The 25,703-nt window shown below is 46.1% G+C and overlaps 1 protein-coding gene and 1 long non-coding RNA gene across 4 annotated transcripts; both read right to left on the bottom strand.

The window, feature by feature from the left end:
- Nucleotides 1–444: 444 nt before the first annotated feature.
- On the bottom strand, nt 445–24,247 carry LOC310691330 (uncharacterized protein). Of its 3 annotated transcripts, none has more exons than XM_083471071.1 (4): nt 23,962–24,083; nt 22,057–22,291; nt 10,657–10,872; nt 445–841 (listed from the first exon to the last, which is right to left on the bottom strand). In XM_083471071.1, the coding sequence occupies exons 2-4, from the start codon at nt 22,160–22,162 to the stop codon at nt 555–557; spliced, it is 609 nt and encodes a 202-aa protein (XP_083327197.1). In that variant the 5' UTR covers nt 22,163–22,291; nt 23,962–24,083; the 3' UTR covers nt 445–554. The 3 variants fall into 3 exon arrangements, 2 of the variants coding, with proteins under 2 accessions (XP_083327197.1, XP_083327196.1); XR_014518466.1 differs by lacking the exon at nt 445–841 and adding an exon at nt 7,887–7,924 and having other exon boundaries at nt 23,962–24,247; XM_083471070.1 differs by lacking the exon at nt 445–841 and adding an exon at nt 8,937–9,333 and having other exon boundaries at nt 23,962–24,229.
- Nucleotides 19,486–20,944, bottom strand: LOC310691334. Its single transcript, XR_014518470.1, has 2 exons — nt 20,472–20,944; nt 19,486–19,888 (listed from the first exon to the last, which is right to left on the bottom strand). It is a non-coding gene; the product is annotated as an uncharacterized lncRNA (long non-coding RNA).
- Nucleotides 24,248–25,703: the final 1,456 nt, after the last annotated feature.

Genomic DNA, 25,703 nt, shown 5'->3' with positions numbered 1-25,703 from the left:
AGCTACGTAGCTCCTTAATGTGTGGACTGGACCACCAGGGCAAGGATATGAAAATCTGCCTCCAACAGAACTGCACCACCTGTTCATCTAGGTCACCTGATGCTGAGTCAACATGATCAACAGGCAGAAGACACTGGTCAGCAAAATGAATTGTTGTCACTCCACTCACCTTTCCTTTTATAGGACATGCTCTGCGGGGGGGGGGGGGTTAGAGTCTAAACCCTGTGCTCGGTTAGTGTCTAAACCCTGGTGAGGAAGGATAGGCTAAGAGACCGTGACTAGCCAAAAGCTCCCCCAGTGAACTTCATGGTTATGTGCTAAACACACTTTGCTTCTACAATAATCAAACTTCAACATGATTTTGCAGGGAGAGTAATCCATTCCCCGCTTCTTCCCAGAACCCACCCACCACCTCAATCAAGTGATCACATCATTAGATATCTATGAGTTTGCTCACTTTTATTCAGCCTTAGGCTACATAATTTCATTGATATTATTGAATCTGGGATAGGCTGAGGAGGGAAAACTGGGATAGGTTGAGAAAGGGGTGTGCATCACTTTTCACCCTGGGATTTCTCCTCAGGCCTCTGGGTGAGCTCCACGGTGCCTGCTGTGCGGGTAAACATACAGGAGTATGAAGTGCCGTTGTTCCAGTCAGAGTAGGGGACTACCACCTGGCTGAGGGCCAAGAGGGAATCCTTGATGCTGCCCTTCAAGTCTCGGGGATTCACATGATGCCCTTCAAGGAGGGCATTCTTCACCCACTGGACAGAAACTTCACTTGCATTGAGCCCTATGACCATGCCGGTGAGGATTGTCTGTGCTCGCTGAAGGCTGCTTTCTTTATGGTTGGCAGGGGAAAGTATGAGAGAAAGGGAGAGGCAACAGCTATTAAGTTTAGACATAACTGATGGAGAACATTTATGACACCATTTAGTGCTGATTATTTTCTACTGGATTCTCTGACAAACATTTTTAATCTGTAGATAGAGGGTGTAAATCCTTAATGAAAGCTTTAAGGAGCAAAGGGGATTTAACTGAAGTTCTTGTGTGTGTGGACCTGAGTAGGAAGAGCTGTGGCACATACATGGGGCTTCCTTGAGCTGGATGAGGACACGGTGGGACAGTGGAGATTCCAGGAATATTTACACAGCTCCTTTCCCCAACATATATAAAGAAAGCGCCCAGCACAAAAAGCATCTCAGGCTTCCCAGAGAAGGTATTGGTGTACAGGCTGGGTATGAAAAAGAAGGATAGCGTTTTTTTGCATTGCCAGATCTCACTGCCCACATTGGTATATTGTGTTTGTTCTAAGTGGTGCTATGTTGATATATATTTTCAGTAACCCCTTTCCTGCTCAGGAGGTTGCTGGGAAATTAGGGACACCAGTTGCAGGGTGGAGAGCAGGCCTGCTTCCCGCTTACCTTTCTTCTTGCTGGTCTCTCTTGTTTTCTGTTGAGGCAGGGATGGGAGTTGCACTGTGCAGATAACATTCTCCCCTGCCTCCCAGTCGCTTGCGGAAATGATCACAGAACTGGATGCGCTGAAGGGGTTAATTTCCTCCTCTCTCCATGCAAGAGGCTCAAGGCTTAGATTTCCTGCTGTCTGCCGTGACCAGGTCACTTCCAGTTGTTCCTCTGTGCTCTCTACCACGCAGCTGATGAGAACTGGGGCTTGGGGGGTAGGATGAAAACTATGAGGGAGTCTGGGAATGCAAAAACCCATGTCAAGTCCCAAGTCTCCTCCCACCATTTCCCTCCCAGCCTGCTCACAGAATCTTATCCTGCTCTGCTTGCTTCTCTTTCAGCTCTACAGCTAAGTCAGTCCAGGCTCCTCATTTAGCTCACCTGAGAGTTCCTGTCAGTCCCTTTTCTTCCCTTGAACAACTCCAGCACCTTCTACCATTGCTGAATAATCCCAGTTCTCTGTTGTTTTTGGAACTTGCACCCCTTTAACTAGTGCGTTTGCCCATTCCCCAGATTCCCCGATGGATCACTTTCAACACCAGTGTGCCACAGAGAGATTTACAGCTGGTAGCACAAGTAATCAAGCCAAACTGCCTTCTGCAGAAGAAGAGAAATGGGCTAAGATAAAGGTCCTGAGTTGGACAGAAATTATTATTTTTGAGATATGTGTCCCTGTTATCTTGGGGGAGCAAATTTTATTTACACCTGACTTGATGTTGTCCCCCCCCCCCCAGTGTAACTTAATCTGTTTTGACTATTGCAATAAATATATTGCTCACTCGAATTATACAAGGGTTTCAAAATCTGATTTGAATACCAATAGATCTGATTTTCCTATGTAAGAGTTGGAACTTCTGGATTTATCAGAGTCCATAAGTAGGTCAGAGAGTAGACTCAAAGGTTGGCAACAAAATGGAAATGCAACCCGTATTTTATAGTGCTAGCCCACACCCAATATTCCATCGTGTGTATTCCTAGTTCTGCACACATTGTCTCATACATGATTGAACTTGGGAGCCCCAGGAGACTTCTCAAGACGGATGTGAGGGTGATCCTACTGAGACATCTGTCACCTCATTGATCGCCAGGGAATGTCTCTTCTGTCCCCTGAACCTACAAAGGTCTCAGCACACAGAAACAGGCACTTACAAATGTTAATAAAAGGGTATTTTTGGAAAGACTTTGAAATGACCATCCCATTTACTGATGGCAAATAAGCAGAAAAGTTGGAGGAAGAGAATCCAAGGGTTGTTATTGCTCTGTTTCTAAGGGTGGTTCCAGCTGCCCAGATTTCAGGTACATGCATGAGAAGGCTGCAAAGAGGAAGGAAAGAGAAGCAAGCTCACCTGTATCAGCCTGGGAAGAAGTCAGTGGCAGGCTGGCCCCGCAAAGGAGTCCCACAAATGGTAAGAAGATCTTGGCCCACATTTTAGGATTCAGTGTGAATGGCATGTGAGCCACCAGGCCTGCTTATATAGCATTCTGGGAGACTTTGGTGAGATATGTTTCCCATCAGTAGCTCCACCCAGAAAATCCAAGAAGAGGCTATTCTGTGAGGTTATCAGAAAGTCCTTCCAGAAGCTTGAGTGTAATTGAGATAATTTAATTGTTATTATTAAATTTGTATACCACCCTTCATTAGCAGATCACAGGCAGCTCAGAACATTAAAGTACAACATGATATCACAAAAGCCCTTTATTCATGTACAACATCCCTATATGTGGAACTGGCACTATTACCAGTGCTACGTAAGGTACGTTCTGGGCCATATCAGCACCATGCTTTAAGCAACTGATGTATTCAGCATGGCAGGGTTATTCCGAAGGACGTGCCTCCTTTCTTTATTTTTCACACCAGCTTCACAGCAGCAAGACGTCCCCAAACTTTATCCCAACTCGTTGATCATAATATCTGAAACTACATGAGGCTTTCCCAGAATCTACCTGCATTCTGCTTTCTGGTCAGGAAATATTGCTCCTCCCAATGACACATGTTCCCCAAGGAGTAGAGGAGCCCCTGTCTTGTAACATTCACATTGATCAGTAGTGATAGAAAAACTGCTTTAAAAATGAATCTGTAAGCCTCCTCAGTAACTCTAACTCCTCTCTCTTTTATAGCCAGGTTACAATCCCTGGAAAGGTTTAAATGTCATGGTTTCTCCCCAGAGAATCATGGAGGCTTGCAGTTTGGCAGGAGTGCTGATTATTATCTGTTAGATTCTCTGACATTTCAAATCTCTACAGAAGACCGGGGGTCATTGTGCGTGTGGCCCCAAGTAGGAAAATCTGTGCCCCGTTAGGCTTACTTGAGCTGCATAAGGACACAGTCAGATAGCGGAGGTTCGAGAAAAAATTATTGAGGGCAGAAGGTGTTGCTGGCTTTTATGTCTCAGTGGCTGCCCTGGCAGGTGGGCTGCCGGTGCCCTTCCAGCAGCAAAGCATCCCCTCTCACCCAAGCAGGCCTCTTATCCTGCCAGCTCCCCAGGTGTCAAGGGGAACTCTTAGATGGCTACCTGACCATCTGCGTTGTGGCTCCTTGAGGACGGCGACCAAGCACAAGGATCTGCAACAGCCACCCATTCGGAGGAAGGGGCAAGCGTCCATTTCCCAACATTATATGGAAGACACCCAGCATCCCAGCCTTTCCAGAGAAGGTATTGGCATGTTCAGGTTGCTGCACAGGCTGGGTTTGAAAACCAAGGAGAGCTAAAAACATCCCCCTTGTGGGGATGTTTAGGAGACAGTGGTACCTCGGGTTACATATGCTTCAGGTCACAGACTCTGCTAAGCCAGAAATATTACCTCAGGTTAAGAACTTTGCTTCAGGATGAGAACAGAAATCGTGCAGCCGTGGCGCAGCAGCAGCAGGAGGCCCCATTAGCTAAAGTGGTGCTAATAGTTTCAGGTTAAGTACGGACCTCCAGAACAAATTAAGCACTTAACCCGAGGTACCACTGTAATAGGCAAGGAAATATTTGTTAAGTAGTAGCCTTCCTTCACTTATGCTAGTGAGTGATGTAGCAAAGCAAATCCCCTCTATATTCACGGAAGCTAGTTGGTAGATGTTCTGTACTTAGTTGATTAGGATCCAAAATGCAGCACTCTGATTGGTCCTAGAACAATAGGATCCAGAATGCAGTAGTCTGATTGGTCCACAGGAGCCACCCAACCCAGCTCCAGGTGGAAGTGAATCCGCAATCTGATTGGCCTACAGGAGAATCCTAGAATTAGCCAATAACATGGGGCAAATTGTGTAAATAATATATATAAAGCAGACGTTTGGGGGGAACTTCCTTTCCTCGCTACTATGAGCTGAATAGTCCCTCTTAAATCATAGAATCATAGAATCATAGAGTTGGAAGAGACCACAAGGGCCATCGAGTCCAACCCCCTGCCAAGCATCTCCCTCTGAAAATACAATAAAGACTCACAAGTCTGTCTTTAAAAGTATAACAATAAGTTTACTCACAAGCTGTTCACAGTACACATCCTAGAAGGCAGACTTTAAGCTTCAGGTTACAAACATAGAACGTGGCTGACATCCTTTGTGAGGCTGGGCCCATGTGCTGCTGGCTGAGAGCCGGCAGACAACAAAATGGTTGCGAGAATGAACTGAGAGTTAACTGAGACAAGATGACTGCGTGACTTGCCCTTTTATAGAACCATTCCCATCGGCTGAGTCACTTACAGGGGGAACAGGAAGTTAAACACCCGCCTGACAGTGTCCACTCTAGGAAGCAAAGCATGTTGTAATTGACTGTACTGATGTATTACATCCCACACCATATCCCATAACCTCTGCACAGTTACCTAGGTAGCTCCTTAAATGTGTGGAATGGGCCACCAAGGCAAGGATATAAAAATCTGCCTCCAATAGACGTGCTCCACCTGTTCATCTAAGTCTCCCTAGGCTGGGTAAACATTGCGTGACCAGGTGGCGACCTTCCCAGCCCCCAGGGACAACCAGAAAGGAATAATGACTCATGACAACGTGTTATGGAATGGAAATTTGGCCACAAATTTATTAACCTTTCAAATATAGGAAGACCAGCTTAAGGAACAATCCGTGATGGGTTAATTGCTTCCATAAAGAAAAGGGGGGAAAGTGCACAAAAAGTCTGACTTGAAAATTCATTTTATGCACACCGCCCCCGTCGCTCTGCAAGCTTCCAAGGTAGCTGCCTGAAGCCTCCAGAGCGCAGCGGGGACTCCCACCACGCTCCGGAGGCTTAGGGTTGCCTTCACTGAAGGCGACTGAACGCACCTTGTTTTAGAGCGGGAGAACAAAGAAAAACACTTTATCCCCTGCTCTTTCAGTCCCTTCCCCAAATATGGTAGTCATGACCCAACCGGGCACTGTGTTGATACAGAGCTGCCACACATGCTTATCCTCCTAATTTTTCTCACGAAATTCTGCTGGCATTATTTGCTTCAGTGATTTCCTCCTCCACTTTACCGTTTGCCTGTGGTGGTCTAGTGAGGACATTGTGACTGAACTCTGTCACATTATGCTTCCTCTATCACTAGCTAATACCAGAGAGGTTTGGAGCACTATGATGTGGAACACTATGACCACATCTCGTCATTAAATTATTGGTTGGGCTCAGACCCAGAACACCCTTAAAGAAAGGATAAGAACATAAGAATAATGTTTTGGATCAGCCAGAAGCCCATCTGTTCCTCCATGCTTTTCTTACAGTGGCTAATTAGGTGCCTATGGGGCAGCTTGCAAACACCACCCCTGCCATTCCCAACAACTAGTACACTCATACCTTGGATCTCAAACACTAATTTGAGATGGAACGACAAACTTCTTAAACTTCCCAGGAGCAGGATTTTTTTTTAAGTCATCAGCAGGATGACTTAACCTCCCTTATTTTACCACCAGTAACCCTTGTTGCACACTCATTTGAAACATAGCCCAGCCAGCATAACCAATGGCTCATCAATGAGAATGTAATATATAGTTCGATAGCACCTGAAAGGCCACCCCTGCTGCTCCTGGTATCAGAGCTGCCCCCTTCCTGCCCTAAAGAGAGGCGCCTCCTCACACAGCCCCACAGGGGCCTCGGAAGAAGATGTCCCCAGACTTGGAGGCCCAACGGAGACTGGCCAAGGGTGAAAGTGAGGCCAGCATCTTACCCAGGCAGCAGCAATGGCAGCAGTGGGCCCTGCCGGGCCTGCATGGAAGAAAGGCTCTCCTTCAGGACTGGGCACTCAGCTTCCAGGCAGGCATTGCATACAGCAAGCACAATAAAAGCCAGCATGGTGCCAGCCTCCCTGCCCAGCTTCCCATTTGTCTGTCCATTCCCAACAGGAAGGCTGGCAGACTGGCCGGCTTGGCTCCTCGCCTGCTTGCTTGCTTACTTCAAGGCCGCCTCACCTCCTGGCAACCAGCACCCAATGCCCAGCCCCAGAGGCAGCTTTCACTTTTATTAGGTTTGCAACAAACAGCTGTGCAAGCCTTTGAAAGTCAGAAATGTGAGAGGACATCATAGGGGGGAGGGAAGGAAAGAGGGACAGAGGCCAGTGTTGCCCGCGGCACCCCTGACCACAATCCAAGGCACCTCAGGGTGCCACAGCACACTGGTTGAGAACCACTGCCTTAAGCAATGGGTGCCTGTCACCCTCATTAGACCACATGGGCGTGTGTGTCCTCCCCCATCCACCAAATCGCCCATGTAGAGCAAGTGGAGGCCACCTGTTAGGGAGACCTAGACAAGGTTGCTTGCCGAGAGCCAGAGAACAAGGAAACTCTCCACCCTTTTTCTTTTTAACCCAACTTCAGGATTTGCCTGCGTGGCTTAACTTTGTCCTCTCTCTCTTTGCCCCCTCCCACCTGTGAAACGACGAGTTGTGCAACGGTGAGGTATGCTGTGCTACCAGTGCGTGCACTTATGGTGCCGGAGGTGTTACCTGATTGGCCACCTGCCAGCCACATAGTCATCATGCCTTCGGGGAGAGAGTCAGAGAGATGCTGGGGAAGGGGTGCGCATCATTTTTCACTCTGGGATTTCTCCTCAGGCCTCTGGGTGAGCTTCATGGTGTCATTGATTCAGTCAGAGTAGGAAACTATCACCTGGCTGAAGGCCAAGAGGGAAACCTTGCTGCTGTCCTTCAATACTTGGGTTTTCACATGCTGACCCTCAATGAGGGAACTAGACAGTGGGCCTTCTCAGTAGTGGCGCCCGCCCTGTGGAGCGCCCTCCCATCAGATGTCAAGGAAATAAACAACTATCTGACTTTTCGAAGACATTTGAAGGCATCCCTGTTTAGGGAGGTTTTTAATGTTTGATGTTTTATTGTACTTTTAATTCTGTTGGGAGCTGCCCAGAATGGCTGATGCGTGTGGTATAAATTATTATTATTATTATTAATCCACTGAACAGAAACATCACTTGTATTGAGCCCTGTGACCAAGCCGGTGAGCATTGTCTGTGCTTGCTGAAGGCTGGTTTCTTCGCAGTGCAATAGAAATTGGCATGGGGACCATTCGCCTTGTCTTTTTAAGTTTCTGGTGGGGGTTAGTATGAGACAAAGGGAGAGGCAACAGTTATTAGATTTAGAAATACCTGATGGACAGGCAGCATTTAGGAAATGGTAGTTTTGGAAGGAAGGACAAGCAGGACCATCTAGAACGGGCTATGGTGACATTCTGATGAACACAGGAATTCTTGACAGGGTTATTCTGAAGGGTTTGCCTACCTTCTGTATTTTTATACATTCTTCACAGCAGCAGCACATTGTCTTTTTGCACTCCTTAACTGTGGTATTTTTAAATATAAAGCAGCTTAGAAATGATTTTAAAATCATTGAATGAAGAAATCCCGTGGATTAAAACCTCTCCTTTCCATCTCAGTTCCTTGCTTTTGTCTGCCATCTGTTCGTCTCTACAGCCCTGTGATTTTCCTTCTCTCTGACCCTCTTTCCCAAGCATATTTTCTTTTCCTTGAATCATGGAATTATTGAGTTGGAAGGGTCCCAAGGGTCATCTAGTCCAACCCCCTGCAAAGCAGGAATCTCAGCTAGCTACGTGGCTCCTTAATGTGTGGACTGGACCACCAGGGCAAGGATATGAAAATCTACCTCCAACAGAACTGCACCACCTGTTCATCTAGGTCAACTGATGCTGGGACAACATGTTGAACAGGCAGAAGGCACTGGTCAGCAAAATGAATTGTCACTCCACTGACCTTTCTTTTTATAGGACATGCTCTGCTGGGGGGGGGGCACACAAAAATCTGTGCTTGGTTAGAGTCTAAACCCTGGTGAGGAAGGATAGGCTAAGAGACAGTGACTAGCCAAAAGCCCCGCCCCCCCCCAGTGAACTTCATGGTTATGTGGTAAACACACTTTGCTTGTACAATAATCAAACTTCAACACGCTTTTGCAGGGAGATTAATCCATTCCCCACTTCTTTCCAGAACCCACCCACTGCCTCAATCAAGTGATCACATCAAGAGATATCTGTGAGTTTGCTCACTTTTATTCAGCCTTAGGCTACATAATTACATGGAAATTATTGAATCTGGAATAGGCTGGGGAGGAAAAACTGGGATAGGTTGAGAAAGGGCTTTGCATCACTTTTCACCCTGGGATTTTTCCTCAGGCCTCTGGGTGGGCTCCACGCTGCCTGCTGTGCGGGTAAACGTACAGGAGTATGAAGTGCTGTTGTTCCAGTCAGAGTAGGGGACAACCACCTGGCTGAAGGCCAAGAGGGAATCCTTGATGCTGCCCTTCAAGACTCGGGGATTCACATGGCGACCTTCAAGGAGGGCATTCTTCACCCACTGGACAGAAACTTTACTTGCATTGAGCCCAATGACCATGCCGGTGAGGATTGTCTGTGCTCGCTGAAGGCTGCTTTCTTTATGTTGGCGGGGGGAAGTATGAGAGAAAGGGAGAGACAAGAGCTATTATGTTTAGACATTATTGATAGACAACATTTATGACACCATTTACTGCTGATTATTTTCTGCTGGATTCTCTGACAAACATTTTTAATCTGTAGATAGAGGGTGTAAATCCTTAATGAAAGCTTTAAGGAGCAAAGGGGATTTAACTGAAGTTCTTGTGTGTGTGGACCTGAGTAGGAAGATCTGTGGCACATACATGGGGCTTACATGGCGCCCAGCACAAAAAGCACCCCAGCATTCCCAGAGAAGGTATTGGTGTATAGGCTGGGTTTGAAAACCAAGGATAGAAAAAACTTCCCATATCCAATGATACCATCTCTGCACAGTTGCTCCTGGAGCAGCTAACTAGGTACGGAGCTCCTTCAATGTGTGGACTTGGCCACCAGGGCAAGGATATAAAAATCTGCCTCCAATAGAAGGGCACCATCTGTTCATCTAGGTCAGGGGTCTGCAACCTTTAAGACAAAAAGAGCCACTTGGACCCGTTTCCGAAGAAAAAACAACAACTGGGAGCCGCAAAACCATTGCGACATTTAAAACAAATATATCTCCGGAGCCACGATCTGATAGCGGGCGGGAAGGTGACGTCGGGACGGTGCGTGACTAACGCATGCACCGCCCCCATGCGACATCACAGCCAGTACAGCACCCGCCACAGTGAGGAGTCTCGGGGCGCACAATGCGCCTCCTCCCCTCGCTAGTATCCGCCCCAGAGCCGCAGCAAAGATGTAAAAGAGCCACATGCGGCTCCGGAGCCGCGGGTTGCAGACCCCTGATCTAGGTCAACTGATGCTGGGTAAACATGATTAACAGGCAGATGAAGGTTAGAAGATCTTTGGCTGGAGGTGGGAATGGTTTTTAATGGGGGTGGAAATTATTGTGGGAGACACCTTGGCCCCTCCAGGGTACACATTCTTTCCTTTCCTTCTCCAATTGTTACCTTCTGATAAAAACATGCATTTAGTATTGTTCAAGAACGGTGAAAACCTTTCTGCAGAGATAAGAGGAGAATTACTGTTCAGATCTCCACCCGACTGACTGCAGTTTCAAGTTGTGTCTTTAGTACTAGCACTGATATCATGGCAACTGGTGGAGAAAGTCTTATCTCAACAGGCCATAATGGAAAGCAGAAATAAATTTCTGAATTAAGGAGGAAGCAGTCTTGAAATGGTCAGTCCCTGAGAGGATCTTAAGCAATCTGGAAACAATCATCCTGCTCCCAAACCATGATTTCCAAAGGAAAATTAAGTCCCAAATATGTCAAGAGTTTTTACCTTCAGGTTCACTGACTTTTGTTTGGGACCCAGGGATGGATATTCGACAGCCGAACTTTACCTGCTCAACGTCTTGTACTGAAAGGCTGAGGTATGCTGTGCTACCAATGCGTGCACTTATGATGCCGGAGGTGTTACCTGATTGGCCACCTGCCTGCCACATAATCATCATGCCTTCGGGGACAGAGCTAGAGGCAGTGCACACCAATATTGCACCTAAGGGAACAAAATAGACAGACAGACAGATGAAATTCCTGGTTTTTTAATGACTTTATATTACTGTTTTTATGGTTTTTCTGATATTGCTTTAAAGTTTTTATGTTCCTTAGTGCACTGTTTAAGATTTCAGCAGCTTAGAAATGATTTTAAAATCAGCAAATGAATAAATGCCATAGGTTAAAACCTCTGCTTTTATTTCAGTCCTTTCAGTCGTGCTTTTGTCTGCCATCTGTTCTTCTCTACACCCCTGTGATTTTCCTTCTCTCTGACGCTCTTTCCCATGCATATTCTCCTTTCGTGGAATCATAGAATTCCAGAATTGGAAGGGACCCCAATGCTCATATAGTCCAACCCCCTGTAATGCTTACTTACTTACTCCATGCATACCTTTCTAGGCATTACAAATATAGGGCATCCTAAAACATTTAAAATATATACAAATAAACAGCCACATGAAATATATAATGACGAGGAATTTCATTGAGATTTCTTCCCGCTAAATAGTGCCATTTAGCTCTCCAAGAGATACTATTAACAAAACCTCAGCCCCCCTTGCAGTTAATTCCGGGTTAATGTCAAACAGATAGAATCGGATATTTTCATTGTGCCGTGATGGTAGACTACCCAAAAAGGGGGCGGGGTAGCATGCGTTTGCGTAGCAGGTTGTAAAATGGACAGTAGAAAAGGATATGTTCTACAGTGTCTGGCACATTCAAAGAACATCCACAATGTCTATCATTTCTGGGGATGTTTAAAAATCTGCCCTTGACAAAAGCTGAAGGGAAAATATTCAATCGGGCTAAGATAAAGGTCCTGAGTTGGACAGAAATTATTAATTTTGAGATATGTGACTCTGTTATCTTGGGGGAGCAAATTTTATTTACACATGACTTGATGTTCTTCCCCCCCCCCCCATGTAACTTAATCTGTTTTGACTATTTCAATAAATATATTGCTCACTCGAATTATACAAGGGTTTGAAGATCTGATTTGAATACCAATAGATCTGATTTTCCTATGTAAGAGTTGGAACTTCTGGATGTATCAGAGTCCGTAAGTAGGTCAGAGAGTAGACTCAAAGGTTGGCAACAAAATGGAAATGCAACCCGTATTTTATAGTGCTAGCCCACACCAAATATTCCATCGTGTGTATTCCTAGTTCTGCACACATTGTCTCATACATGATTGAACTTGGGAGCCCCAGGAGACGTCTCAAGACGGATGTGAGGGTGATCCGACTGAGACATCTGTCACCCCATTGATCGCCAGGGAATGTCTCTTCTGTCCCCTAAACCTACAAAGGTCTCAGCACACAGAAACAGGCACTTACAAATCTTAATAAAGGGGTATTTTTGGAAAGACTTTGAAATGACTATTCCCCTGTAATGCAGGAATCTCAGCTAAATAATTTCAGCTGCATAGTTTGGGAGAGCCCTGCCTTCTTTGCCCCTACCAGAAGAATGTCTCTGCTGTCCCCTAAACCTACAATGATCTCAGCACACAGAAACAGGCACTTACAAATGTTAATAAAAGGGGATTTGTTTTGGAACCATGGGATCTGTCCCTTTGGAATGACTATCCCGTTTACTGCTGGCAAATAAGCAGAAAAGTTGGAGTAAGAGAATCCAAGGGTTATTATTGCTCTGTTTCTAAGGGTGGTTCCAGATGCCCAGATTTCAGGTACATGCATGAGAAGGCTGCAAAGAGGAAGGAAAGAGAAGCAAACTCACCTGTATCAGCCTGGGAAGAAGTCAGTGGCAGGCTGGCCCCGCAAAGGAGTCCCACAAATGGTAAGAAGATCTTGGCCCACATTTTAGGATTCAGTGTGAATGGCATGTGGGCCACCAGGCCTGCTTATATAGCATCCTGGGAGACTTTGGTGAGATATGTTTTCCATCAGTAGCTCCACCCAGAAAATCCAAGAAGAGGCTATTCTGTGAGGTTATCAGAAAGTCCTTCCAGAAGCTTGAGTGTAATTGAGATAATTTAATTGTTATTATTAAATTTGTATAGCACCCTTCATTAGCAGATCACAGGCAGCTCAGAACATTAAAGTACAACATGATATCACAAAGCCCTTTATTCATGTACAACATCCCTATATGTGGAACTGGCACTATTACCAGTGCTACGTAAGGTACGTTCTGGACCATATCAGACCATGTTTTAAGCAACTGATGTTTTCAGCATGGCAGGGTTATTCCGAAGGACGTGCCTCCTTTCTTTATTTTTCACACCAGCTTCACAGCAGCAAGACGTCCCCAAACTTTATCCCGACTCGTTGATCATAATATCTGAAACTACATGAGGCTTTCCCAGAATCTACCTGCATTCTGCTTTCTGGTCAGGAAATATTGCTCCTCCCAATGACACATGTTCCACAAGGAGTAGAGGAGCCCCTGTCTTGTAACATTCACATTGATCAGTAGTGATAGAAAAACTGCTTTAAAAATGAATCTGTAAGCCTCCTCAGTAACTCTAACTCCTCTCTCTTTTATAGCCAGGTTACAATCCCTGGAAAGGTTTAAATGTCATGGTTTCTCCCCAGAGAATCATGGAGGCTTGCAGTTTGGCAGGAGTGCTGATTATTATCTGTTAGATTCACTGACATTTCAAATCTCTACAGAAGACCGGGGGTCATTGTGCGTGTGGCCCCAAGTAGGAAAATCTGTGGCCCGTTAGACTTACTTGAGCTGGATGAGGACACAGTCAGATAGCGGAGGTTCGAGAAAAAAATATTGAGGGCAGAAGGTGTTGCTGGCTTTTATGTCTCAGTGGCTGCCCTGGCAGGTGGGCTGCTGGTGCCCTTTCAGCAGCAAAGCATCCCCTCTCACCCAAGCAGGCCTCTTATCCTGCCAGCTCCTCAGGTGTCAAGGGGAACTCTTGGAAGGCTACCTGACCATCTGCGTTCTGACTCCTTGGGACGGCGACCAAGCATAAGGATCTGCAACAGCCACCCACTCGGAGGAAGGGGCAAGCGTCCATTTCCCAACATTATATGGAAGACACCCAGCATCCCAGCCTTTCCAGAGAAGGTATTGGCATGTTCAGGTTGCTGCACAGGCTGGGTTTGAAAACCAAGGAGACAATGGTACCTCGGGTTACATACGCTTCAGGTTACAGACTCCGCTAAGCCAGAAATATTACCTCAGGTTAAGAACTTTGCTTCAGGATGAGAACAGAAATCGTGCAGCCGTGGCGCAGCAGCAGCAGGAGGCCCCATTAGCTAAAGTGGTGCTAATAGTTTCAGGTTAAGTACGGACCTCCAGAACAAATTAAGCACTTAACCCGAGGTACCACTGTAATAGGCAAGGAAATATTTGTTAAGTAGTATCCTTCCTTCACTTATGCTAGTGAGTGATGTAGCAGAACAAATCCCCTCTATATTCACGGAAGCTAGTTGGTAGATGTTCTGTACTTAGTTGATTAGGATCCAAAATGCAGCAGTCTGATTGGTCCTAGAACAATAGGATCCAGAATGCAGTAGTCTGATTGGTCCACAGGAGCCACCCAACCCAACTCCAGGTGGAAGTGAATCCACAATCTGATTGGCCTACAGGAGAATCCTAGAATTAGCCAATAACATGGGGCAAATTGTGTAAATAATATATATAAAGCAGACGTTTGGGGGGAACTTCCTTTCCTCGCTACTATGAGCTGAATAGTCCCTCTTAAATCTCCCTCTGAAAATACAATAAAGACTCACAAGTCTGTCTTTAAAAGTATAACAATAGGTTTACTCACAAGTTGTTCACAGTACACATCCTAGAAGGCAGGCTTTAAGCTTCAGGTTGCAAACATACAACGTGGCTTACATCCTTTGTGAGGATGGGCCCAAGTGGTTGCGAGAATGAACTGAGAGTTAACTGAGATAACATGACTGCGTGACTTGCCCTTTTATAGAACCATTCCCATCGGCTGAGTCACTTACAGGGGGAACAGGAAGTTAAACACCCGCCTGGCAGTGTCCACTCTAGGAAGCAAAGCATGTTGTAATTGACTGTACTGATGTATTACATCCCACACCATATCCCATAACCTCTGCACAGTTAGCTAGGTAGCTCCTTAAATGTGTGGAAAGGGCCACCAAGGCAAGGATATAAAAATCTGCCTCCAATAGACGTCCTCCACCTGTTCATCTAAGTCTCCCTAGGCTGGGTTAACATTGCGTGACCAGGTGGCGACCTTCCCAGGGAAAACCAGAAAGGAATAATGACTCATGACAACGTGTTATGGAATGGAAATTTGGCCACAACTTTATTAACCTTTCAAATATAGGAAGACCAGCTTAAGGAACAATCCGTGATGGGTTAATTGCTTCCATAAAGAAAAGGGGGGAAAGTGCACAAAAAGTCTGACTTGAAAATTCATTTTATGCACACCGCCCCCGTCGCTCTGCAAGCTTCCAAGGTAGCTGCCTGAAGCCTCCAGAGCGCAGCGGGGACTCCCACCACGCTCCGGAGGCTTAGGGTTGCCTTCACTGAAGGCGACTGAACGCACCTTGTTTTAGAGGGGGAGAACAAAGAAAAAAATCCCCTGCTCTTTCAGTCCCTTCCCCAGATATGGTAGTCATGACCCAAATGGGCACTGTGTTGATACAGAGCTGCCACACATGCTTATCCTCCTAATTTTTCTCATGAAATTCTGCTGGCATTATTTGCTTCAGTGATTTCCTCCTCCACTTTACCGTTTGCCTGTGGTGGTCTAGTGAGGACATTGTGACTGAATTCTGTGGCATTATGCTTCCTCTATCACTAGCTAATACCAGAGAGGTTTGGAGCACTATGATGTGGAACACTATGACCACATCACGTCAGTAAATTATTGGTTGGGCTCAGACCCAGAACACCCTTAAAGAAAGGATAAGAACACAAGAATAATGTTTTGGATCAGCCAGCAGCCCATCTGTTCCTCCATTCTTTTCTTACAGTGGCTAATTAGGTGCCTATGGGGCAGCTTGCAAACACCACCCCTGCCATTCCCAACAACTAGTACAGTCATACCTTGGATCTCAAACACTAATTTGAGACAAACTTCTTAAATTTCCCAGGGGCAGGATTTTTTTTTTTAAGTCATCAGCAAGGGTTTTTCAAATTTAATCATGTTACCCTCCCCAACAAAAAAAACAACCACCCTTATTTCACCACCAGTAACCCTTGTTGCACACTCATTTCCAACGTAGCCCAGCCAGCATAACCAATGGCCCATCAATGAGAATGGAATATATAGTTCAATAGCACCTGAAAGGCCACCCCTGCTGCTCTTGGTCTCAGAGCTGCCCCCTTCCTGCCCTAAAGAGAGGCGCCTCCTCACACAGCCCCACGGGGGCCTGGGAAGAAGATGTCCCCAGACTTGGAGGCCCAACGGCGACTGGCCAAGGGTGAAAGTGAGGCCAGCATCTTACCCAGGGAGCAGCAATGGCAGCAGTGGGCCCTGCCGGGCCTGCATGGAAGAAAGGCTCTCCTTCAGGACTGGGCACTCAGCTTCCAGGCAGGCATTGCATACAGCAAGCACAATATAAGCCAGCATGGTGCCTGCCTGCCCAGCTTCCCACTTGTCTGTCCATTCCCAACAGCAATGGCTGGCAGACTGGCCGGCTTGGCTCCTCGCCCGCTTGCTTGCTTACTTCAAGGCCGCCTCACCTCCTGGCAACCAGCACCCAATGACCAGCCCCAGAGGCAGCTTTCGCTTGTATTAGGGTTGCAACAAACAGCTGTGCAAGCCTTTGAGAGTCAGAAATGTGAGAGGACATCATAGGGGGGAGGGAAGGAAAGAGGGACAGAGGCCAGTGTTGCCCGCGGCACCCCTGACCACAATTCAAGGCGCAGCAGGGTGCCACGGCACACTGGTTGAGAACCACTGCCTTAAGCAATGGGTGCCTGTCACCCTCACTAGACCATGCAGGCATGTGTGTCCTCCCCCATCCACCAAATTGCCCATGTAGAGCAAGCGGAGGCCCTCGGTTAGGGAGACCAAGCCAAGGTTGCTTGCCGAGAGCCAGAGAACATGGAAGCTCTCCACCCTTTTTCTTTTTAACCCAACTTCAGGATTTGCCTGCGTGGCTTAACTTTGTCCTCTCTCTCTTTGGCCCCTCCCACCTGTGAAACGACGAGTTGTGCAAGGCTGAGGTATGCTGTGCTACCAGTGCGTGCACTTATGATGCCAGAGGTGTTACCTGATTGGCCACCTGCCAGCCACATAGTCATCATGCCTTTGGGGACAGAGTCAGAGAGACGCTGGGGAAGGGGTGTGCATCATTTTTCACTCTGGGATTTCTCCTCAGGCCTCTGGGTGAGCTTCATGGTGTCATTGATTCAGTCAGAGTAGGAAACTATCACCTGGCTGAAGGCCAAGAGGGAAACCTTGCTGCTGTCCTTCAATACTTGGGTGTTCACATGCTGACCCTCAATGAGGGAACTCGACAGAGGGCCTTCTCTGTAGTGGCGCCCGCCCTGTGGAGCGCCCTCCCATCACATTTGAAGGAAATAAACAACTATCTGACTTTTAGAAGACATTTGAAGGCATCCCTGTTTAGGGAGGTTTTTAATGTTTGATGTTTTATTGTACTTTTGATTCTGTTGGGAGCTGCCCAGAATGGCTGAGGAAGCCCAGCCTGATGGGTGGGGTATAAATTATGATTATTATTATTATTAATCCACTGAACAGAAACTTCACTTGTATTGAGCCCTGTGACCAAGCCGGTGAGCATTGTCTGTGCTTGCTGAAGGCTGGTTTCTTCGCAGTGCAATAGAAATTGGCATGGGGACCATTCGCCTTGTCTTTTTATGTTTCCGGTGGGGATGAGACAAAAGAAGAGGCAACTGTTATTAGATTTAGAGATACCTGATGGACAGACAGCATTTAGGAAATGGTGGTCTTGAAGGAAGGACAAGCAGGAGTATCTAGAAAGGGCTATGATGACATTCTGGTGAACACAGGAATTCTTGACAGGGTTATTGTGAAGGGTTTGCCTACCTTCTGTGTTTTTCACACATGCTTCACAGCAGCAGCACATTGTCTTTTTGCACTCCTTAACTGTGGTATTTTTAAATATAAAGCAGCTTAGAAATGATTTTAAAATCATTGAATGAAGAAATGCCATGGATTAAAACCTCTCCTTTCCATCTCAGTCCTTGCTTTTGTCTGCCATCCGTTCATCTCTACACCCCAGTGATTTTCCTTCTCTCTGACCCTCTTTGCCATGGATATTTTCTTTTCCTTGAATCATGGAATTATTGAGTTGGAAGGGTCCCAAGGGTCATCTAGTCCAACCCCCTGCAAAGCAGGAATCTCAGCTAGCTACGTAGCTCCTTAATGTGTGGACTGGACCACCAGGGCAAGGATATGAAAATCTGCCTCCAACAGAACTGCACCACCTGTTCATCTAGGTCAACTGATGCTGGGTCAACATGATCAACAGGCAGAAGACAATGGTCAGCAAAATGAATTGTTGTCACTCCACTCACCTTTCTTTTTATAGGACATGCTCTGCTGGGGGGGGGGGGCGGAAAGACACAAAAATCTGTGCTCGGTTAGAGTCTAAACCCTGGTGAGGAAGGATAGGCTAAGAGACAGTGACTAGCCAAAAGTGCCCCCCCCCCCGTGAACTTCATGGTTATGTACTAAACACACTTTGCTTCTACAAATCTGCCTCCAATAGAAGGGCACCACCTGTTCATCTAAGTCTCCCTAGGCTGGGTAAACATTGCGTGACCAGGTGGCGACCTTCCCAGGGACAACCAGAAAGGAATAATGACTCATGACAACGTGTTATGGAATGGAAATTTGGCCACAACTTTATTAACCTTTCAAATATAGGAAGACCTTGGCTTAGGCATTGGGCATGTATCCCTCCCAGCCCCCCAGCCGGGAGAACTAGGCGCGATAGAGGTTGTCTTTTTGCAATCCTTAAGTGTGTTATTTTTATATATAAAGCAGCTTAGAAATGATTTTAAAATCATTAAATGAAGAAATACCTTGGATTAAAACCTCTGCTTTCCATCTCAGTTCTTCACTTCTTGCTTTTGTCTGCTATCCGTTCGTCTCTACACCCCTGCGATTCTCCTTCTCTCTGATCCTCTTTCCCATGCATATTTTCTTTTTCTTGAATCGTGGAAAAGGGTCCCAAGGGTCATCTAGTCCAACCCCCTGCAAAGCAGGAATCTCAGCTAGCTACGTAGCTCCTTAATGTGTGGACTGGACCACCAGGGCAAGGATATGAAAATCTGCCTCCAACAGAACTGCACCACCTGTTCATCTAGGTCACCTGATGCTGAGTCAACATGATCAACAGGCAGAAGACACTGGTCAGCAAAATGAATTGTTGTCACTCCACTCACCTTTCCTTTTATAGGACATGCTCTGCGGGGGGGGGGGGGGGTTAGAGTCTAAACCCTGTGCTCGGTTAGTGTCTAAACCCTGGTGAGGAAGGATAGGCTAAGAGACCGTGACTAGCCAAAAGCTCCCCCAGTGAACTTCATGGTTATGTGCTAAACACACTTTGCTTCTACAATAATCAAACTTCAACATGATTTTGCAGGGAGAGTAATCCATTCCCCGCTTCTTCCCAGAACCCACCCACCACCTCAATCAAGTGATCACATCATTAGATATCTATGAGTTTGCTCACTTTTATTCAGCCTTAGGCTACATAATTTCATTGATATTATTGAATCTGGGATAGGCTGAGGAGGGAAAACTGGGATAGGTTGAGAAAGGGGTGTGCATCACTTTTCACCCTGGGATTTCTCCTCAGGCCTCTGGGTGAGCTCCACGGTGCCTGCTGTGCGGGTAAACATACAGGAGTATGAAGTGCCGTTGTTCCAGTCAGAGTAGGGGACTACCACCTGGCTGAGGGCCAAGAGGGAATCCTTGATGCTGCCCTTCAAGTCTCGGGGATTCACATGATGCCCTTCAAGGAGGGCATTCTTCACCCACTGGACAGAAACTTCACTTGCATTGAGCCCTATGACCATGCCGGTGAGGATTGTCTGTGCTCGCTGAAGGCTGCTTTCTTTATGGTTGGCAGGGGAAAGTATGAGAGAAAGGGAGAGGCAACAGCTATTAAGTTTAGACATAACTGATGGAGAACATTTATGACACCATTTAGTGCTGATTATTTTCTACTGGATTCTCTGACAAACATTTTTAATCTGTAGATAGAGGGTGTAAATCCTTAATGAAAGCTTTAAGGAGCAAAGGGGATTTAACTGAAGTTCTTGTGTGTGTGGACCTGAGTAGGAAGAGCTGTGGCACATACATGGGGCTTCCTTGAGCTGGATGAGGACACGGTGGGACAGTGGGGATTCCAGGAATATTTACACAGCTCCTTTCCCCAACATATATAAAGAAAGCGCCCAGCACAAAAAGCATCTCAGGCTTCCCAGAGAAGGTATTGGTGTACAGGCTGGGTATGAAAAAGAAGGATAGCGTTTTTTTGCATTGCCAGATCTCACTGCCCACATTGGTATATTGTGTTTGTTCTAAGTGGTGCTATGTTGATATATATTTTCAGTAACCCCTTTCCTGCTCAGGAGGTTGCTGGGAAATTAGGGACACCAGTTGCAGGGTGGAGAGCAGGCCTGCTTCCCGCTTACCTTTCTTCTTGCTGGTCTCTCTTGTTTTCTGTTGAGGCAGGGATGGGAGTTGCACTGTGCAGATAACATTCTCCCCTGCCTCCCAGTCGCTTGCGGAAATGATCACAGAACTGGATGCGCTGAAGGGGTTAATTTCCTCCTCTCTCCATGCAAGAGGCTCAAGGCTTAGATTTCCTGCTGTCTGCCGTGACCAGGTCACTTCCAGTTGTTCCTCTGTGCTCTCTACCACGCAGCTGATGAGAACTGGGGCTTGGGGGGTAGGATGAAAACTATGAGGGAGTCTGGGAATGCAAAAACCCATGTCAAGTCCCAAGTCTCCTCCCACCATTTCCCTCCCAGCCTGCTCACAGAATCTTATCCTGCTCTGCTTGCTTCTCTTTCAGCTCTACAGCTAAGTCAGTCCAGGCTCCTCATTTAGCTCACCTGAGAGTTCCTGTCAGTCCCTTTTCTTCCCTTGAACAACTCCAGCACCTTCTACCATTGCTGAATAATCCCAGTTCTCTGTTGTTTTTGGAACTTGCACCCCTTTAACTAGTGTGTTTGCCCATTCCCCAGATTCCATATGGATCACTTTCAACACCAGTGTGCCTCAGAGAGATTTACAGCTGGTAGCACAAGTAATCAAGCCAAACTGCCTTCTGCAGAAGAAGAGAAATGGGCTAAGATAAAGGTCCTGAGTTGGACAGAAATTATTATTTTTGAGATATGTGTCCCTGTTATCTTGGGGGAGCAAATTTTATTTACACCTGACTTGATGTTGTTTCCCCACCCAATGTACCTTAATCTGTTTTGACTATTGCAATGAATATATTGCTCACTCGAATTATACAAGGGTTTCAAAATCTAATTTGAATACCAATAGATCTGATTTTCCTATGTAAGAGTTGGATTTATCAGAGTCCGTAAGTAGGTCAGAGGTCAGAGAGTAGACTAAAGGTTGGCAACAAAATGGAAATGCAACCCGTATTTTATAGTGCTAGCCCACACCCAATATTCCATCGTGTGTATTCCTAGTTCTGCACACATTGTCTCATACATGATTGAACTTGGGAGCCCCAGGAGACGTCTCAAGACGGATGTGAGGGTGATCCGACTGAGACATCTGTCACCCCATTGATCGCCAGGGAATGTCTCTTCTGTCCCCTAAACCTACAAAGGTCTCAGCACACAGAAACAGGCACTTACAAATCTTAATAAAGGGGTATTTTTGGAAAGACTTTGAAATGACTATTCCCCTGTAATGCAGGAATCTCAGCTAAATAATTTCAGCTGCATAGTTTGTGAGAGCCCTGCCTTCTTTGCCCCTACCAGAAGAATGTCTCTGCTGTCCCCTAAACCTACAATGATCTCAGCACACAGAAACAGGCACTTACAAATGTTAATAAAAGGGTATTTGTTTTGGAACCATGGGAGCTGTGCCTTTGGAATGACTATCCCGTTTACTGCTGGCAAATAAGGAGAAAAGTTGGAGGAAGAGAATCCAAGGGTTGTTATTGCTCTGTTTCTAAGGGTGGTTCCAGATGCCCAGATTTCAGGTACATGCATGAGAAGGCTGCAAAGAGGAAGGAAAGAGAAGCAAACTCACCTGGAGCAGCCTGGGAAGAAGTCAGTGGCAGGCTGGCCCCGCAAAGGAGTCCCACAAATGGTAAGAAGATCTTGGCCCACATTTTAGGATTCAGTGTGAATGGCATGTGGGCCACCAGGCCTGCTTATATAGCATCCTGGGAGACTTTGGTGAGATATGTTTCCCATCAGTAGCTCCACCCAGAAAATCCAAGAAGAGGCTATTCTGTGAGGTTCTCAGAAAGTCCTTCCAGAAGCTTCAGTGTAATTGAGATAATTTAATTGTTATTATTAAATTTGTATACCACCCTTCATTAGCAGATATCAGGCAGTTCAGAACATTAAAGTACAACATGATATCACAAAAGCCCTTTATTAATGTACAACATACCTATATGTGCAACTGGCACTATTACCAGTGCTACGTAAGGTACGTTCTGGGCCATATCAGCACCATGCTTTAAGCAACTGATGTATTCAGCATGGCAGGGTTATTCCAAAGGATGTGCCTCCTTTCTTTATTTTTCACACCAGCTTCACAGCAGCAAGACGTCCCCAAACTTTATCCCAACTCGTTGATCATAATATCTGAAACTACATGAGGCTTTCCCAGAATCTACCTGCATTCTGCTTTCTGGTCAGGAAATATTTCTCCTCTCAATGACATATGTTCCCCAAGGAGTAGAGGAGCCCTTGTCTTGTAACATTCACATTCATCAGCAGTGGTAAAAAACTGCTTTAAAAATGAATCTGTAAGCCTCCTCAATAACTCTAACGCCTCTCTCTTTTATATCCAGGTTACAATCCCTGGAAAGGTTTAAATGTCATGGTTTCTCCCCAGAGAATCATGGAGGCTTGCAGTTTGGCAGGAGTGCTGAATATTATCTGTTAGATTCACTGACATTTCAAATCTCTACAGAAGACCGGGGGTCATTGTGCGTGTGGCCCCAAGTAGGAAAATCTGTGGCCCGTTAGGCTTACTTGAGCTGGATGAGGACACAGTCAGATAGCGGAGGTTCTAGAAAAAATTATTGAGGGCGGAAGGTGTTGCTGGCTTTTATGTCTCAGTGGCTGCCCTGGCAGGTGGGCTGCTAGTGCCCTTTCAGCAGCAAAGCATCCCCTCTCACCCAAGCAGGCCTCTTATCCTGCCAGCTGCTCAGGTGTCAAGGGGAACTCTTGGAAGGCTACCTGACCATCTGCGTTCTGGCTCCCTGGGGACGGCGACCAAGCACAAGGATCTGCAACAGCCACCCACTCGGAGGAAGGGGCAAGCGTCCATTTCCCAACATTATATGGAAGACAACCAGCATCCCAGTCTTTCCAGAGAAGGTATTGGCATGTTCAGGTTGCTGCACAGGCTGGGTTTGAAAACCAAGGAGAGCTAAAAACATCCCCCTTGTGGGGATGTTTACAATACAGTGGTACCTCGGGTTACATACGCTTCAGACTCCGCTAAGCCAGAAATATTACCTCAGGTTAAGAACTTTGCTTCAGGATGAGAACAGAAATCGTGCAGCAGCAGGAGGCCCCATTAGCTAAAGTGGTGCTAATAGTTTCAGGTTAAGTATATTCACGGAAGCTAGTTGGTAGATGTTCTGTACTTAGTTGATTAGGATCCAAAATGCAGCAGTCTGATTGGTCCTAGAACAATAGGATCCAGAATGCAGTAGTCTGATTGGTCCACAGGAGCCACCCAACCCAACTCCAGGTGGAAGTGAATCCGCAATCTGATTGGCCTACAGGAGAATCCTAGAATTAGCCAATAACATGGGGCCCATTGTGTAAATAATATATATAAAGCAGACGTTTGGGGGGAACTTCCTCTCCTTGCTACTATGAGCTGAATAGTCCCTCTTAAATCTCCCTCTTAAAATACAATAAAGACTCACAAGTCTGTCTTTAAAAGTATAACAATAAGTTTACTCACAAGTTGTTCACAGTACACATCCTAGAAGGCAGGCTTTAAGCTTCAGGTTGCAAACATAGAACGTGGCTGACATCCTTTGTGAGGATGGGCCCAAGTGGTTGCGAGAATGAACTGAGTGTTAGCTGAGACAAGATGACTGCGTGACTTGCCCTTTTATAGAACCATGCCCATCTGCTGAGTCACTTACAGGGGGAACAGGAAGTTAAACACCCGCCTGACAGTGTCCACTCTAGGAAGCAAAGCATGTTGTAATTGACTGTACTGATGTATTACATTCCACACCATATCCCATAACCTCTGCACAGTTACCTAGGTAGCTCCTTAAATGTGTGGAATGGGCCACCAAGGCAAGGATATAAAAATCTGCCTCCAATAGACGTGCTCCACCTGTTCATCTAAGTCACCCTCGGCTGGGTAAACATTGCGTGACCAGGTGGCGACCTTCCCAGGGAAAACCAGAAAGGAATAATGACTCATGACAACGTGTTATGGAATGGAAATTTGGCCACAACTTTATTAACCTTTCAAATATAGGAAGACCTTGGCTTAGGCATTGGGCATGTATCCCTCCCAGCCCCCCAGCCGGGAGAACTAGGCGCGATAGAGGTTGTCTTTTTGCAATCCTTAAGTGTGTTATTTTTATATATAAAGCAGCTTAGAAATGATTTTAAAATCATTAAATGAAGAAATACCTTGGATTAAAACCTCTGCTTTCCATCTCAGTTCTTCACTTCTTGCTTTTGTCTGCCATCCGTTCATCTCTACACCCCTGTGATTTTCCTTCTCTCTGACCCTCTTTCCCATGCATATTTTCTTTTCCTTGAATCATGGGAAAGGGTCCCAAGGGTCATCTAGTCCAACCCCCTGCAAAGCAGGAATCTCAGCTAGCTACGTAGCTCCTTAATGTGTGGACTGGACCACCAGGGCAAGGATATGAAAATCTGCCTCCAACAGAACTGCACCACCTGTTCATCTAGGTCAACTGATGCTGGGTCAACATGATCAACAGGCAGAAGACACTGGTCAGCAAAATGAATTGTTGTCACTCCACTCATCTTTCCTTTTATAGGACATGCTCTGCTGGGGGGGGCCCGGAAAGACACAAAAATCTGTGCTCGGTTAGAGTCTAAACCCTGGTGAGGAAGGATAGGCTAAGAGACAATGACTAGCCAAAAGCTCCCCCAGTGAACTTCATGGTTATGTGCTAAACACACTTTGCTTCTACAATAAATAATAATAATAATAATAATAATAATAATAATAATAATAATAATAATAATAATAATAATATCTTTATTGTCATTGCCCCCTTCGGGGACAACAAAATTACTTGACTGCTCCATAAAAACACTAATTAAACAATACAGTATAATACAGCAAGGGAGATTAGATGACTTTCAAAGTCCGGGCTTCCCATTCAGGGCCGAGATCGCTCTGGAGAAGAAGCTGTTCTTAAGACGGCTCGTTCTTGTCTTCATCGTCCTGTATCTCCGTCCTGATGGCAAGAGCTCGAAGAGACAGTGACCAGGATGCGATGGATCTTTTACTATGTCCAGTGCCTTCCTATGGCACCTTGTGGCATAAATCTGCTCTAAGGTGGAGAGTGGGCAGCCAATAATGCTCTCTGCTGCCTTAACAACCCTGCACAACCCCATCCTGTCCTGGGTAGTACAGCTTCCGTACCACACACATAAGCCATAAGTGAGCAAGCTCTCAATGGCACAGTGATAGAAGGCAAGCAG

The sequence above is a fragment of the Podarcis liolepis genome (assembly GCF_965112155.1).
Source record: "Podarcis liolepis genome assembly, chromosome: 13".
NCBI classification, from domain to species: domain Eukaryota; kingdom Metazoa; phylum Chordata; class Lepidosauria; order Squamata; family Lacertidae; genus Podarcis; species Podarcis liolepis.
The sequence above is the reverse complement of the archived record's forward strand: the minus strand, read 5'-3'. Positions and strand labels throughout refer to the sequence as shown.

Excerpts from the sequence above, each read along its gene's own strand:
- LOC310691330 (XM_083471070.1), bottom strand. The coding sequence starts at position 22,162 with ATGCCATTCACACTGAATCCTAAAATGTGGGCCAAGATCTTCTTACCA. Across the intron at positions 10,873-22,056 it reads TTCTTCCCAGGCTGCTCCAG|GTGCAATATTGGTGTGCACT; the intron begins GTGAGTTTGCTT and ends TTGTTCCCTTAG. Across the intron at positions 9,334-10,656 it reads AAAAGTCAGTGAACCTGAAG|AAAGCAGCCTTCAGCGAGCA; the intron begins GTAAAAACTCTT and ends GCCAACATAAAG.